The sequence below is a fragment of the Aythya marila genome (genome assembly GCF_965140915.1).
Source record: "Aythya marila genome assembly, chromosome: 3".
In the NCBI taxonomy this organism is placed as follows: Eukaryota; Metazoa; Chordata; class Aves; order Anseriformes; family Anatidae; genus Aythya; species Aythya marila.
The window spans coordinates 61711556-61725108 of record NC_139044.1 but is presented as its reverse complement, the minus strand read 5'-3'; the positions used below and the strand labels follow the sequence as shown (position 1 = coordinate 61725108).

The window sequence follows — 13553 nt, the reverse complement described above, 5'->3', positions numbered from 1 at the left end:
AAGCTATAGACTATTTGGGGAATATGCTGAATGCATGTGCCTGGATATGAGGCCAGCAGGCATGAAGCGTGTAGGTCCCCCAGGATGAGGAGGTATGCACTGTGGAAGGAAGTAGCCCATGAAATGCATCATGTATGAGCACAAATAAAAGTGGGGAGCAAAGAAATGTGCTTATCACCTCGTGTGAAACAGGAGAAGCAATGTTCAGTCCCTAAAAGCCAGTGCCGTGCTCCTTCCCTCTGCATGGAGCCAGCCCTTCTGCAGGGCTCTCCATCCTGCTGCTCGCCCTTTCCTCTGCCCATGTCAGGGAGAAAAGTGCCTTTCTGAGCACTGATGATCCTCTTGAATGTCTGAGGTTTTGCTAGTCACCTGGTAATAACACTCCCCTGTCTTGACTGGGTATAAACCTTGCTTCCTGAATGCATACCTAAAATCCCATGGCTCTTTCTACGGCTCAGTTATGGCCTCTCTCTGATACACCACTAACTCTCTGGTCTGCCACCTCCTGACCATTGAGGTTCCTAGGTGAATCTTTTGTTATTAAACACTTCTGTGGTACTTAATTGCACCCTGTACCTGCTACTTTATTCCTCCAGTTCACCTGTTTCTTTCTAGATTTTAATGAATGGAAAGAATCTGATAAGAACTATGAAATTAATTCATTATCTGGAAAATGAGCTTTTCATCAAGACAGGAAAAATGCAGAGTATTCATTGTTAACAGAAAGTTTAGAAATTCTTTTATTTTGGCTTGCAGGCTTCAAATTTGTGAAGTCGCTTTTATTTAATAAAATAAGGGCAAAATAGGGGCAAAATGCCATGGGAAGAGGCAGAATTAAACAAATTTAAAGTAGAAGCAGGGACCACCTTTTAAAATGTATTAGGGGTAGGTAATGACTTTAAGAACTCATCAGTGGATGTAGATGACTCGTAACTCCTAGAAATTACTAAATTGAGACTGACCAGGTCTCAGTGAGCTCAGGGCTTCAGGGAGGAGTCACTGGTAACACCTCTGGTCCCTGTTAGGAGATTGTTGTGTTGGTTTCTTGGGGTACAACTGCCTATGAGAAGTACAGCATGGTTAGGCAATCTCATTTAGGACGAGTTTTATCACAGGAAAATATTCCCTGCCAACTTTCTTTGTTTTTCTGGGTTTGTTTAATCTATTGCTGACGTGTCTTCTGCGTAGTCAGACAAGTGCCTCTTGGAACATAGCATCTTTTCTCAAGCTAAGGGACAGCCAAGCCTTCTCTCTGGAGCTCTCTGTGAGCTCTCTGCTGCTGTGTGGCTGCTAGGAGCGCAGGAAGGCTCCTCACACGACTGGGCAGCAGAAAAGGTGCTGCAGCTTCTGTCCCAGACAAAGGTCTGGGGAGCCAAATAGAGCTTTTCAACCCCAGAAGTGGATTTGGAAAAGGAGCAGAGCACCCTCTGCTCACTGTTGAATGCAGCTCTAGCAGCTTCCATGAGGACCATCCTAGACTCTAGTCTTTAATGCTCCTTTTTATCTCTGTTAGAAATCTGGAGCAGGAGCTAATCATTTTATCCCCAGTTAGGGGATGGCCTGCCTCCTGGCCTGGTTCCCAGCCTATCTCCATTTTGTTCCTGGGCAACAGCCAGTAGCTTATTTTATATATTGTTTCCCTAATTCCTGGCCTGTCAAAAATCACTGTCAGAAAACTTCCTCCTTACTTCTCATTTCCCCACTTAACCACATGCGCACTACTTCTCCAGCCCATACATGTGAGTGATTTTATCCAAACTCTGTGATAAGCCCAGCCGATTTTACAGACACAAGCCAAATGTCCTCGCAGGGTGCCAGAGCTGCCACAGGTGCCCAAGCATTCTGTGTTGGTTTTGGGGGCGTTTTGTGATCACATGATGCCAACTACTGCAAGCACTCGCCTGGCTATAGCTTAAGGGGTAAATGAACCCAGGCAGGTTCTGGTTTTAGGACTGAAGTGGGTGTGTACTTCTCACAAGACTTACTACCTGAGTTTCTCTCTTCCCAGTAGCCCAATCCTGAAACGAAGCCCTGACATCACCAAATCTCCACTGACAAAGTCAGAACAGCTGCTGCGAATAGATGACCATGACTTCAGCATGAGACCAGGTTTTGGAGGTATGACACCTGCATGTTTGCCATTGTTCCTATTTTACACTATCACTTCTCTTTTAGCATGTAGTCAGGCCAACAAGCAGAGCCTTTTCCATCTCTAACTTTTTTTTTTTTTTTGCGAATTCATGACATACTCAGAGGGATATAGGTACAGGAAAGTAGCTTCTTCCTTGGGAGAACAAATGGATTAGTCAAACTCATGGAAAAGTAGTTAGAGGCAATTTAATATTCCTGGTATTCAGTGGCACTTTCTTCTGACAAAATCTACAAATACACCTTCCATGTGTTCCTGGATGACAGGGAAATTCTACAAACCTGGCTTCCTATGGCAATTTGTATGCACAATCAAATCAGGTGCCGTGCTTGCTGACCTGGCTATGTCATTTATAACACAAAATAAAACATTTTGACCGCTGTGTGCTAATGCTTGCTCACAGTTTTGTGGCTGTGCTGTACAGAAAGCTAAGCTTTCAGGGAAAAAGGAGGAGGGGGAACACGCTTTCTTTCAGCCTGTGGATTAGAGAATGTTGTAATTTATCTACCCTTTCTGGCTGACAGATGGTCATTCAAATCCAGGCTACCATTATATACTCTGATGGAAGAAGGTTTTATTGCTAAATGCTCAATATACCAAACACTAACACGCTCAATTAATTTAAAAAGGTTTCAGTTTCATAGCAGTCCACTAATGTGAGTATTATTTATCTTGACAGATCTCCTGTACTGTAATTGCCAGAGGTATGCGGGGGGCTAGTCCAAGCCTGGAGGAGGGAAACACGAGCTCACAGCCAGACCTCTCCCCCTGGGAGCCCCAGGTTCAGTGCACATACCTGTGTGCTGTAATGCAGCCCTGTCCATCACCCTGTCTTTTCCACAGCAGAGCACTGAGTGGTGTGAAAGCCAAGTACATGGAGCAGTTCTCAGGGGTGGTATTAGCCTGAGAGGGGAGCAGAAGATGTGAGGGAAAAAACTGGAGTAACTCTCCCACATCCCCTTAGCTGTGCCATTGCTGCTCTCTGTGTGAATGGGAGCTCTGCAAGGCATCCCTCTGGTGAGCTCTAGCCTTTAGCACTAGAGACATTACTCTGAAATTTTGAAGGATGTAACAATAAAAGGAGTAGGTCAGTCTCATTACTGATTTTGATTGTTATTAGCAGGCTTTTGTTATGGATTCCAATCGTTTCTACTTGTAATTAGTTTTCTATTGTTTCTATATCAGACTGGACATCTGATTTAATTTCTAAGATGTGACAGGCTGAGAACTACTTTTTCTCACCAAGTTCATACTTTCTCAATTCTTGTTTTCTTTCCAGGCCCTGCAATTCCTGTTGGGGTGGATGTCCAAGTTGAAAGTCTGGACAGCATTTCTGAGGTGGATATGGTAAGCGTCACAGAAGGGCTGAGGCTGGATGGGACAGACGGAGAAAATTTAGCCCAAACTTCTGCTGAGAGCAGGGTCAGATAGAGCAGTCTTCTTGAGGCTCTGTCTTTTGGACTTGAATGCCTCCAAGGATGGAGACTTTGCAGCCTTCCGGTCACATTATTTGACTTGAATCTGCCAACAATTACTTCCACTGACTGAAGCTATCATTTCATCTCTCTAAATGTCTTGAAGCAGAAGGCATAAAAGCTAATCTGACGTTTTCTTTTCTCTAAGACAAAATGATACAACACTGCCAGAATTGCCCCCAAAGGATTTGGATTTTTACATTTTCTTACAAAGTCAAAGCATATAAAAGCTCTGAGGAGACTAATTAATGTGTTAGGTTTAGGGCACTTTGATACACTGCAGACGAGGTTTCACATTGACCATGCTCTGAAGTGGTCAGGGCCCAGCTCGCTCCCAGCCAGAAGCCATGTAGCCATCCTAAAATCTGCACTGGTTCAGACTGGTAAGTTCTGCTTTCAGCAGAATGGGCAACAGCATAGGAAAATTCATTAGAGTGTCTCTCTCATGTGGCAGCACCACCATGAGAACAGAAATACCCATTTCAGTGTCCCCTCACATCAAAAGAACAGTTACCACTTTCAACAAGATACCCATCTCACTGGGAAGTGTGTGCTCATAAGAGGGCAGGAGTTTTCAGAGGGCAGAAGTTTCTCCAGAATCTGCCTTAGGCTCATTAGCAGTTGTGTCACCCCTGCTGTGTGCTGGGGACCAGTGTAAGGCTTTGTCAGTCTGTCCTGGATCCTCATGCTGATGCTAAAGCAGTATTTCAGGGGCATGCAGGACTGATGCTGGCACTCTGCACAGGTTAAATCCACAACAACAACAAAAGTCACCTTTTTTTAAGAAAGCATTATGATTTTGAGGGACTTCCTCTGTTTGTTGAATAGTGGTCCTGCCCCTCGTGTACCATCAGGCTGCAACTCGCAGCAACATGGGGAAAGCGCTGTGTATCACATGAGGTTTAAAAAAATCATTCAGGGTCAGCTTGGGCTATTGACAAAATAATGACGGAAAATACGTTTTATTGCCAGAATCGATTATTTTTAACTCGTGCAGCTTTATTTAAAAGACTATGGTAATATATTACATTACACTCTAAGAAAGCATGCTTATAAACACTTGTGCTTGAGTTTATCATCAGGTACATGAGAGATTCCCTTGAAATAAGTAAAAAAGCAAACCCAAACCCTCAGGAACAGCACTTTGTACTGTGCAGTGTGTACCAGAGAAGAGAAATCATTGCTATGCTGATAGGGCATAAGCTGTGACACGAACCTGTTTGTTGCAGGACTTCACCATGACGCTCTACCTGAGACACTACTGGAAAGACGAGAGGCTGTCCTTCCCCAGCACCAACAACCAGAGCATGACATTTGATGGCCGGCTGGTGAAGAAGATCTGGGTCCCTGACATGTTCTTTGTGCACTCCAAGCGCTCCTTCATCCACGACACCACCACGGACAACGTCATGCTGCGGGTCCAGCCAGATGGGAAGGTACTTTATAGCCTCAGGTAAAACTGCACTCGGTCAGTGTGAGCTATTAATGGTGTGGAATGGAAAGTGCTTTAATCGATTCCCGTGTTTCATTTTTGCATGACTTCACACTAAAAAAAATTACAAGTATGAATGCATTGGATAGCCACCAACAACAGGAAGAACAGGCCCCTTCCTTCGTCACAAGAAAAAATGCTCATGTGTACCACAGGGAGGACAACTGGCCCTCACATGAAGCCAATTTCTGTGCCAGCATTGCTGGTTCCTGCCCCCAGGATCCCTTCACCTTCACTCTGTAACAGTCTCTGGGCCTAGCAAAATGTGTAATTACTATTCTTACAGATAATTATGAAGAAGTATAAATCGTACTGAACACAGGTTTATCTTTATGATAAGCAGCAAAACACAGCATCCTTCAGCACATGCAGTGACAAGTTCCCTTCCCTTCCCTTCCCTTCCCTTCCCTTCCCTTCCCTTCCCTTCCCTTCCCTTCCCTTCCCTTCCCTTCCCTTCCCTTCCCTTCCCTTCCCTTCCCTTCCCTTCCCTTCCCTTCCCTTCCCTTCCCTTCCCTTCCCTTCCCTTCCCTTCCCTTCCCTTCCCTTCCCTTCCCTTCCCTTCCCTTCCCTTCCCTCCACAGCACTGATCTCAAGTTTCAAACACAAAACAGATGTCTCAGTAAAGAGCTGAACATTGCTGACCAGAAGTCTGAAGAGTATTAAAACAGGATTTTTTTCTTTCTAACTGTTACTTTCACGCTTGGAGGTGCTAAGTGAGGAGCATCTGTCCATCTCCAGAAGAAACTAAAATCAGTGCTGCAGCTTTTCCTGTCTGCAGCTCCATTCAGTTAGAAAACAAGTACTGCCAAATGACCCATAAAAACCCACGAGAAAGAAAATTGCTGTACAACAGTCTGATGCAAGACTGTCAACATCAGCTCCATAGCAAAGAAAAAGCAAAATATGTGATAAATAAACCAAACAGCAGCTAGACAGCATATTCTGAAGGACGAAAAAGGAAGGAAAATCTGGCTGAGAGTGGGGTCAGGAGCACCAAGATGCATGGAGTTAACTTCAGCTAATGACAAGGCTGCAGAATGTGCTGCTTGGGATGGTTGTGGAGGCCCTTAAGGGCATGTTAGACAACATCCTTCGTGAGGGGCAGAGCTGAGCCTCCTCAGCTCCTCAGCCTACCAAGACATGTTTCCTTTTATGAAAGGAAGCAGTACGAGAAATTGCCAGGCCTGGGGGTATCGTTGTGACAGGAATTTTCTTGTTCTATGATATTTTTTATCATACTGTTCACCGCGAGTCACAGCCTGGGCAGTGTCAGCCTTCTCATTATTAAAGCTTTTTTCTTCACCCAGCATGTTTGACTAGGTTCAGGTGCTCCTCAGGCCTTTGGAAAGTTTGCTCAGGTCCTTAGTATGATAACAAAATGATTTAATAAAGCAATGTAACATTCAGCTGTACCACACATGCCTATACACTCTCTCATTTAGCTGCATGATACAAGTCATTGGCACTGAAAGCATTTTATCTGTCTGACAAAGATGCAAAAAGAATATCGAACTACTCAGACACTGCCACACACAGACTTGTGCTTAAGCAGCTCACTTATAACCGCCCTGCACAAAACAACAGTGAACATCTTGAATAGCAAACAACAGCACTTTAATTTATTCGGTTGTGACTGCACGTTGGAGTGCTTTATGGATGCTGGGGAAGTACATGTATGAATACTTAGCAGCAAACAGGTCATTGCTAACCGACTGTATATTTTGTTTTTTCCCTTGGTGTCTGCCTTTTTAAGGTTCTTGCCAGACGTTGTCTTCTGTTTTCTTGGAAAACGCTGTAGACCTCGCTGGCACCTAAGCAACAAATCTGTGCCAAGCAGTTTGACTCTGAGACAAAACACAGATAGGAAAGCAACATCACTGTGAATCCACACACAGAGAAAGACTGCTAACATAAGGGGCTGCATCTTGTTTTTATCGTTATGTGACAGATGTCTGTCTATCTTTAACCCTGTTATAACTCATTAAGTCTCTCCCCATTACAATTTACGTTTTTCTTTTCGTTTGCTTCCCCGAGTTCAAGCCAGTTGAGTCAAGATTTATGGTAGCTTCCAGTGCAAACACAAAATAATGCCATTAAAAACGACATAATCAGACTGTAGCAAGAGCAGAGCTTTTGATGTATGGAGCAGAGCATGTCAGCCGTCTCGGTTGCTCGCCAGCCCCAGCCCGAAGCCGAGGCACTGCCTGTGCCCTCTGGTGGCTGGCACCCATGGGTGACCACCGGGCTTTCACTGAGCTGCTGGAAATCGTGGGGCATGGAGAAACCCACCTGCATCTTTCACACCACTAGGATGGCTTTGATAAACCTAAGTTAGTTGATAATACAAAGCATCTATTGAAAGTACAGATCTCTGCAGAGAGGTATTTGCTGGCAGACAAAAGGGATAAAGTGCACTCTCTGTCCTTTCCCATTTTCATCTCCAATATTTATGCCCTCTAGTAGCAGTTCATTGTGGCCTAACTCTCTAGCCCCCTTTGCTAACACTGGTTTACTGAGAAGAAAAAAAAACGGCTTTAACTTCAGTGGCATGGTTTTAGCTGAATGGAAGATATTTATTTTCAGTGGACTGTTACTGGCCAGGTAGTTGCTTAAAAAACAAACCTGCAGCTTTACTACTTTTCAGTCACATGAGAAGTCAAATTTTTAATGATTTTTCTTTTTTAATTATTCCTAGAGTTACAGTAACAGCAATGTGCAACATGGATTTCAGTCGCTTTCCCCTGGACACACAGACGTGTTCCCTGGAGATTGAAAGCTGTAAGTAAAGTGCAGGCACAGGGGAGTCAAGTGCTGCACCCCGTGGTGTATTTAATTATATCAACAAGCAGCTGCCACGTTTGTGAGAGCTCTAACCAAAGCCAGTGAGCTCCAACACTGACAAAAACTCCCTGCCCGAATTTTTCCACTAGAATTAGACAATTTTTGCAACAAAGCAGTGTTTGCAAGTGCCAGCTGAGTACCATTTTGCCAGTGTCCCTAAAAGCCAGCCAGGCTGCCCTGCTGCCAACCCATCCTCAGAGGGCATCAGGACACTTGCCTGTAGGTTGGTGGTGTCCAGCAGCACCCCCTTGCCCAGGTACCTTCTTGCACCACAGATCTTAAACACATAAATATAAGGCCCTATGCCCTCCCTGTGCACCTCCCTGTTCATCTGTGGTGTAGAAAACATGACGGGGCAGTGGTATTAATCACCTTCTCTTTACGTTCCTTGTATCTATGTGATAGAAACCCAATTTATCCCCACAGGTGGCTCCTTTGTCCTCTGTATTTTATACAGAGGCATTTTAAACTTCTAGCTTTTCAGGAGTTTTTTCTCCTTCTTAAATTTGCAATATGGAATTATAATCTTAATTCTGTTTTAATACAGTTTTTATTACACCTGGGCTGTAGGTGCAGTAGTGGCTGGTTCAGTGCACTGCACTGAGGTTTGCTCTGCTCCCTTAGATGCCTACACCGAAGATGACCTCATGCTCTACTGGAAGAATGGGAATGACTCCCTAAAAACAGATGAGAGGATATCTCTGTCCCAGTTCCTGATCCAGGAGTTTCACACCACAACAAAGCTTGCCTTTTACAGCAGCACAGGTGGGTACCAGAGGGCCTGGCAGAGAGCAGGCCGCGGGGCAGGGCTGAAGGCTCTTGGCCTTGGATGCAGAGAACTGTCCATTGGGAGGTCCTCGTGGGTCCCACCAGAACCACCTCTTTTCTGTGCCAAGGTGTCCCCTGCAAGATGTCAGGGATCCCTGACAGAGACGTACATCTTTGTGGTGAGGTAGTCTTGAAAGGCAATACCTCTTCAAGATCATACCAGGCCTTGATTTGAGTCCCTGAGTGTACAGGCTATATTATATTCTCTGAAGGTCTGATCCTGTTGAGATACTTTGATAGTGGGTTCAGTGAGGAGTCTGTTTCTGTAAACTGCAACAATCTGTGGTTATTAATTGTTTTCTTAAAAGCAAACATGGCGCTGCTTCCCTGGTACATCACGTTATCTGAAAGTATCTTGATGTTGGTGTGGTGCGACTTCTGTGTTTCCTTCTCCCTGTCCTACAGGATGGTACAATCGCCTCTACATCAACTTCACCTTGCGCCGACACATCTTCTTCTTCTTGCTCCAGACCTACTTCCCTGCCACTCTCATGGTCATGTTGTCCTGGGTGTCCTTCTGGATCGATCGCCGAGCAGTTCCTGCCAGAGTCCCTTTAGGTAAAAACATTTTTGGACTCAGCACACCTAAGAGGCAGTTCCATGCAGTTGTGGCCTTGGCCATCAAGACAAAATCACCTGTGTTATGCATGCCCCTGCACTGCCTAGTGGCACAGCTGTGTCACACATTCCTCCCATGGAGGAGGAACTGGCCCGGGTACCTCTCTCCATTTGCCCTGCAGTGCCAAGAGAATTGCTTTCCCTGCTCTCACGAGTGTCAGCTGCACCTGGTGCAAATCAGGGAGCAAATGTCACGCTCTTGTCTTATTGCTGTTAGCAGATACATGGGACACAGAGAGCCAAAGTGCCGGTATCCTTCAGAGACTTCAGTGAGCAAAGAGGTGAAAATCGCTGTTAGCAGCCCTGAAAAATTTCAGTTTATTGAGTTTTATTGAGGAGAGAGGGTGGAGGTAATATAGCAAGTCAAGCTGCATTCTTCAACTTGTTAAATAAGATTGCAGTGCAGCGTGAGGGGTACAGCATTCCCTTCTGAAGCACCCTTCAGACAGATGAAGCCATATGCCAGAGGAGTCGCCACGGGAGCAGAACTGTGTTATGGACTTAGCTCTTCTAAAGAGGAAGCTTTGCCTTTAGCAAAGTGCAATTAGTACATGTGCAGACTTTGAGTCCAAGCTGGCTTCCGTTTGTTCCAAGCAACACCTCTCAGGGCTTTATTTATTGTTAAAGCTGTGTTCCTCAGTGGAGAGGGAACAGACGTAACAGAGACAGCAGTGGGCCACAAGAAACAGCATCCATTGCCTTGAGACATCACTGAAAGGGAACTTGAAGGTTTGGGCCATGGCTTTTTGAGATGTGGGCACTGCCTTGAGCAGAACTTTTAGCACCAAGGTCAATTAAGATGTCGGGAAATTGTAATGGCAGCTGTATTTGTGATGAAAAGTCAAGTTTGATCACGCCTTACGATCTCTCTGCTGCTGTGTTCCCAGGGATCACCACCGTGCTGACCATGTCCACGATCATCACGGGGGTGAACGCCTCCATGCCCCGTGTTTCCTACATCAAGGCAGTGGACATTTACCTGTGGGTCAGTTTTGTGTTTGTCTTCCTCTCGGTGCTGGAATATGCGGCTGTGAATTACCTGACCACTGTGCAAGAGCGGAAGGAGAGGAAACTCCGGGACAAGGTGAGTTTTTCTATTTCAGATGCAGCATTATGCTACTGAGAAAAAGTGTGGCAAATGTTTGGAAATGTAAAAAAACAAAAAGGCTACTACAGTGTGTTGCTCTCAGCTGCCTTGGGAGAATGCAGTGCATGCAAGGAGACAGCAGCAGTGAAGCATTCTTGGTTATAGAGATTTACTACAGACACCTGACATCCAGGTTCAATCCTCCTTCTTCAGGACCTGAGGGCATTATGTGCCTCAACGTGTAGCCCTCCACTGGCTGTATAAAGGGGAGAGGTTTTAGGTATGTCCCTTTACATATGTTTTTGTGCATTGAACATCCAAACCTGTGGGTAGCATCACAGAGATACCATATTTTGGGTTTCAGATAACACAGCAGATTTCCCACATCTATCTCCAAGCAGACTCTAGACTTACACACAATGGTCCAAACTTCCTCCTTCTGCCTTAAACTACAACCACCCAAAATTCAGTCTAAGCTCCTCTCTTCAAATGGGCCAAGCCTGATACGTTCCTCGTTGAAGGTTCCCTCTGCCCTCTTCTGTGCTTCAAAATACAGATCCAACCTTTATTTACGCCCTGGTACATGTGCTTAGGACAAAGGAACTTTTTAACAGACAGCCCTGCTTTCTCTGTGACTGCATTGTGTCCAGCAGGCAAGAAATTGCAAGAAAAAAAATTACAAGAAAAAAAAAAAAAAAAAGGAAAAAGCTGCTGCTCAGCTGCATTATCGCATTCTCCTTTTTGTCTCCCAGCAGCCTTGGTTCCCCAGGCATGTCTCCCTTTGTAAGGAGCAATGGGATGCCTGTGAATACCGGGACATAACTCAAAAGCATTCTGCTCTTACCTGTGTCCGCAGCTTCCCTGTGCGTGCAGCCTACCTCAGCCCCGGCCCATGATGATGGACGGCAGCTACAACGACGGCGACGTGGGCGAGCTGGGGCACTACGTGTCCGAGAACGGTGACAAGCAGGACAGGATGATGGTGCAGCTGGCGCTGGGGTCCGAGAGGGGCTCGGGCAGGAGGAAAAACCAGAGATACGTCAGCATGCGGATCGACACTCACGCCATTGACAAGTACTCCAGGATAATATTCCCTGGTGCATACATTCTATTTAATTTGATATACTGGTCGATTTTTTCATAAACATCTGTAACTTCCATAGTCACGGTGTACTGCGATGGTACATGAAGGTACTGTCTCATAGGCGAACAGAAAGAAAATAGAGATTGTTTTAAATTTGAAGGAAGGAATATCACAAATATTGATTTTTTTTCAGGATTACATTTTTTTTTTATTAGATGCAACTCATCTGTGGCATAAATAACTGTGCAAGTTTCACATTTCAAATAAATATAGGATATACAATCTAAAACCTTATACTTATTTGAAGCTGTGCTATGTTCCTTCTTGTGCCTCACAGGCCACTGTAAGCTATTTTAAGAAGTGACAGTAATTGCCAGCTGCTTATGTATGGTGCAGGTTCCATTGTGTGCCCCTGAAATCCTAATTCTTCTAGTACTTGAGCACATGCAAACATCTCTGGACTCAGCAGACTTACAACACTCAATGCCGATGAATACAAGGAATATGCAAATGGTTGCGTGTTTGCAGGATGAGGTCAGAAACAGCTATTGCAAACACTAAATACCCAGTACTGGGAAATGCTTTGGCAAGGTTATTGAGGGCCAAAGCTTGCTTTCAGTGCTTAATGCCTGCCATGCTAGCAGTACTGCACTGACAGAGCCAAGCAGTAGTAGACTTGTGCTATGTCTGGATTGTACATGTATTTAAAACAAAGAAGCATTTTGAAGCTGTTTTGATTAACCTTTTGAAACATAACTTGCAATGTACATTTCCTAAGGAATCTCGCAGTCCGAACAAAGGTTGGACTTTCTGTGATGCCAGCCAAATCCTCCACAGGACCTCTCCTTGGATCTGCTTATTCAGGTCAGTGGGAGTTTTGCTCTTGAGTTTCCTGGGAGAGGAAAAAGATTTCTCTACAGTGATCCAGCAAAGACAACCGGGTGTCTACAAAAAGACTGAAACTACTGTAGGAGAAGCCACTTCTCTCTGAGATGGTCCAGGTGCTACAGGAGAGCTCCGTACAGCCCAAGTGCTGAGACACTGTTGAAGCCTGTGAAGTCTCATCCCTGCTAAAGCCACCGGTGAGTGCACTCACTTCCAGGAAAAGCCTACCGTGTCCAGTTTTAGTAAAAACATAGTAGAAGGGTGCTCAGCAGGTCACAAAAGCAGCTGTAAGGACTTTATGTCGGTTACTAACATAGCCATGTTAGCAGTAGTAAAGTTACCATGCTGAAAGATTTGGAACGAAGTGAAAAGGAGCCTCCACCATGAGACGCCTGACCCAAGTCCATCTACCCAGCTCTTCTTTCACGCTGGATCCTTCTCCTGGCACCTTGCAGCCCTCCATGCCCTTGGAGGAGGCTCAGTACCTTCCAGGGCAGGAGCAAGAAGACAAAGCTGGCGCTGGGGGCACTCCACACTGACTTAAGTCCCTACTTGACATCCCAGTTCCTGCAGAACAGCCAGCTGTAATGTAGAAGCAGTAAAATATTTCAGGAAATTACTTCAGGAAAAATAAGGGTTGGTTGAATACAATCAGGGGCCTTTAAAATAATAGGAGTTTTGAAGGTATCTCACAGAAAAACTGGTCTTTCTGTTGGTGTGCTGCTAGGCGTTACCCACCTACGTCTGCACAGCTGACTGCAGCTGCAGGGGTAACAGGACTTCAAACACCCGCAGGCTTTGCACAAGGCTATGAAATTCTGCAGGAACATGCTCTACAGCAACAATGTTATCCCTTACACAGCAGATAACTGTTGTCTTTCATGTGTGTAGCTGCTCTGAAAATAAAACCAAAGCAGTAGTGTCTCCAAAAGGAAGGTGAATCCTCTTACACAGAATCTGCGCTGGACTATCTGATCTGCTACTACAGGCATTATGCTTGTGACACTGACACTGCAGCTGTTTGAACACTGCTGATTGTTGCTTTAATTTAATATGTAAATAAATTTCATGTAAAAAAAAAAAACAAAAAAAAC

General features: G+C 45.0%; 1 protein-coding gene across 5 annotated transcripts; it reads left to right on the top strand.

Moving 5' to 3' along the window:
* Nucleotides 1–945: 945 nt before the first annotated feature.
* On the top strand, nucleotides 946–13553 carry LOC309876006 (gamma-aminobutyric acid receptor subunit rho-1). Of its 5 annotated transcripts, none has more exons than XM_082755862.1 (9): nucleotides 946–1739; nucleotides 2009–2118; nucleotides 3429–3496; nucleotides 4854–5077; nucleotides 7812–7894; nucleotides 8582–8722; nucleotides 9191–9343; nucleotides 10291–10487; nucleotides 11347–13553. In XM_082755862.1, the coding sequence occupies exons 2-9, from the start codon at nucleotides 2100–2102 to the stop codon at nucleotides 11632–11634; spliced, it is 1173 nt and encodes a 390-aa protein (XP_082611988.1). In that variant the 5' UTR covers nucleotides 946–1739; nucleotides 2009–2099; the 3' UTR covers nucleotides 11635–13553. The 5 variants fall into 5 exon arrangements, with proteins under 5 accessions (XP_082611988.1, XP_082611987.1, XP_082611990.1 ...); XM_082755861.1 differs by lacking the exon at nucleotides 946–1739 and adding an exon at nucleotides 1814–1919; XM_082755864.1 differs by lacking the exon at nucleotides 946–1739 and adding an exon at nucleotides 1847–1919 and having other exon boundaries at nucleotides 2012–2118.